Source organism: Sphaeroforma arctica (genome assembly GCF_001186125.1).
Source record: "Sphaeroforma arctica JP610 unplaced genomic scaffold supercont1.397, whole genome shotgun sequence".
NCBI lineage: Eukaryota > Ichthyosporea > Ichthyophonida > Sphaeroforma > Sphaeroforma arctica.
The window spans coordinates 59477-60983 of record NW_014040161.1 but is presented as its reverse complement, the minus strand read 5'-3'; the positions used below and the strand labels follow the sequence as shown (position 1 = coordinate 60983).

The 1507-nt window shown below is 41.1% G+C and overlaps 1 protein-coding gene across 1 annotated transcript; it reads left to right on the top strand.

The window, feature by feature from the left end:
- Positions 1-335: 335 nt before the first annotated feature.
- SARC_05886 (hypothetical protein) lies at positions 336-1262 on the top strand (the record flags this gene model as incomplete). The annotated part of the gene is made up of 2 exons (XM_014300241.1): positions 336-371; positions 933-1262. 2 exons carry the CDS (start codon positions 336-338, stop codon positions 1260-1262), a joined length of 366 nt encoding a protein of 121 aa, XP_014155716.1.
- Between the last annotated feature and the right edge of the window lie 245 nt (positions 1263-1507).

Genomic DNA, 1507 nt, shown 5'->3' with positions numbered 1-1507 from the left:
TCCGCGTGTATGTACGTGTGTATTATCCACGTGTATGTATGTATGCATGTATTTTTATGTGTATATGTCCGCGTGCTTGCATGCAGTGCGTTATCTGCGTGTATGCACGTATGCGTGTATTCTGCTATGTACCACAGGGTGCATATGCTTATGTGCACTTTACTTATTTTTTAATTTGTTCGTGTACACCGTATGCGTGTATTTTATTGCTATTAAAAATACGTGTGCGTGTGCTTGTATCAGTGTGCATTATATTTTATATTTTTTATTTTGTTCCGTGTATACCGTAATTCGATTTCTTAAACGATCATCCTATTGGTTAATATCGCACACAAATGTTGAAATCTTCCAGCAACCCCAGTTACCAAAAGGTACATAATTTTTTAATTTTTTACCAAAATTCTACGAACAACGCACTCCCCAATCATGGCATTTAAGATTTGCGGGGAAACTGTAAAATATTAATATGATATTGATGTACTTTGTATACTCTCAGGGGATATGTTTTATCAGGACCGGACCGATCTGATCAGCAACGTTGCGATTAGAGTGAATGTCATCAAATCAGACATGAACAGGATACAGACCGTGAGCCACGCAGACGTTCGCGCTCTCCACCAAACAGAGATGTGGTCAAAACTAAGTGACACTTAATAAAGAGTGTTAAGTCTGAAAGAAACAAACTCAGTCAGAAGTGCCGTTATGATCGGCGTCTGCTGTTATATTATCACGTTCCTCTGTAGAACGAGATTTTCTCTAACAACGGATAATTGTGAAAATATCTATCTATGGTTTTCGTCTCCTGGTTACTAAATTATGATGACGCCCTATGAGTCATCATTCTCTCAATTAAACTCTCTGTCCCAATATCTGGTCCGGTCCCTCAGTCCGGTCCTGAAATAATCTCCTTAAGTCAAAAATCCCACTTGTAGGTCGGGCCCTGTGGTCCCGCCCTAAATGTTTGTCCAGGGTACTTTGTCCACAGAGATGCGTCTCAGACATCTTCATCTCATTCGGTAGCCCAATCGGCGACTTCGTCCTCTCAGTCCTCGTCCACCACTGTGAAACAATCCGAGGCCAAAAAGGAAGAATACACCACTTTTCACAAGTGTGGCAAGCAAGGCCAACACACGCGTGACTGCAAGGCGACACCCAAGACAGTCACAGATGCAGCAGCTACTTCTTCTAAGAAAGTAGAATCTAGGTTCTGGAATGGGCCGATGGTTCAAGGCGACATTCAGGATCGTGAGATTTTAGCATAATTTATTAATCAAAACACGGTCAATAAATTAAAAATATCTTCTACACCAAACGTTGGACCATCGATACCTGGCATCACAGTAATGTGTACTATTAAGCCTACCTCACAAGTCCGATTTGCAGCATACATCAATACATATGACGGGGGTTTTTTATAGGTGAACAAAAATGGATTGTTGTAGATGAGCTACCATATCAGACGCATATTGTAATCGGCTAATATACACAACGCTCCTTGCAATGGGCA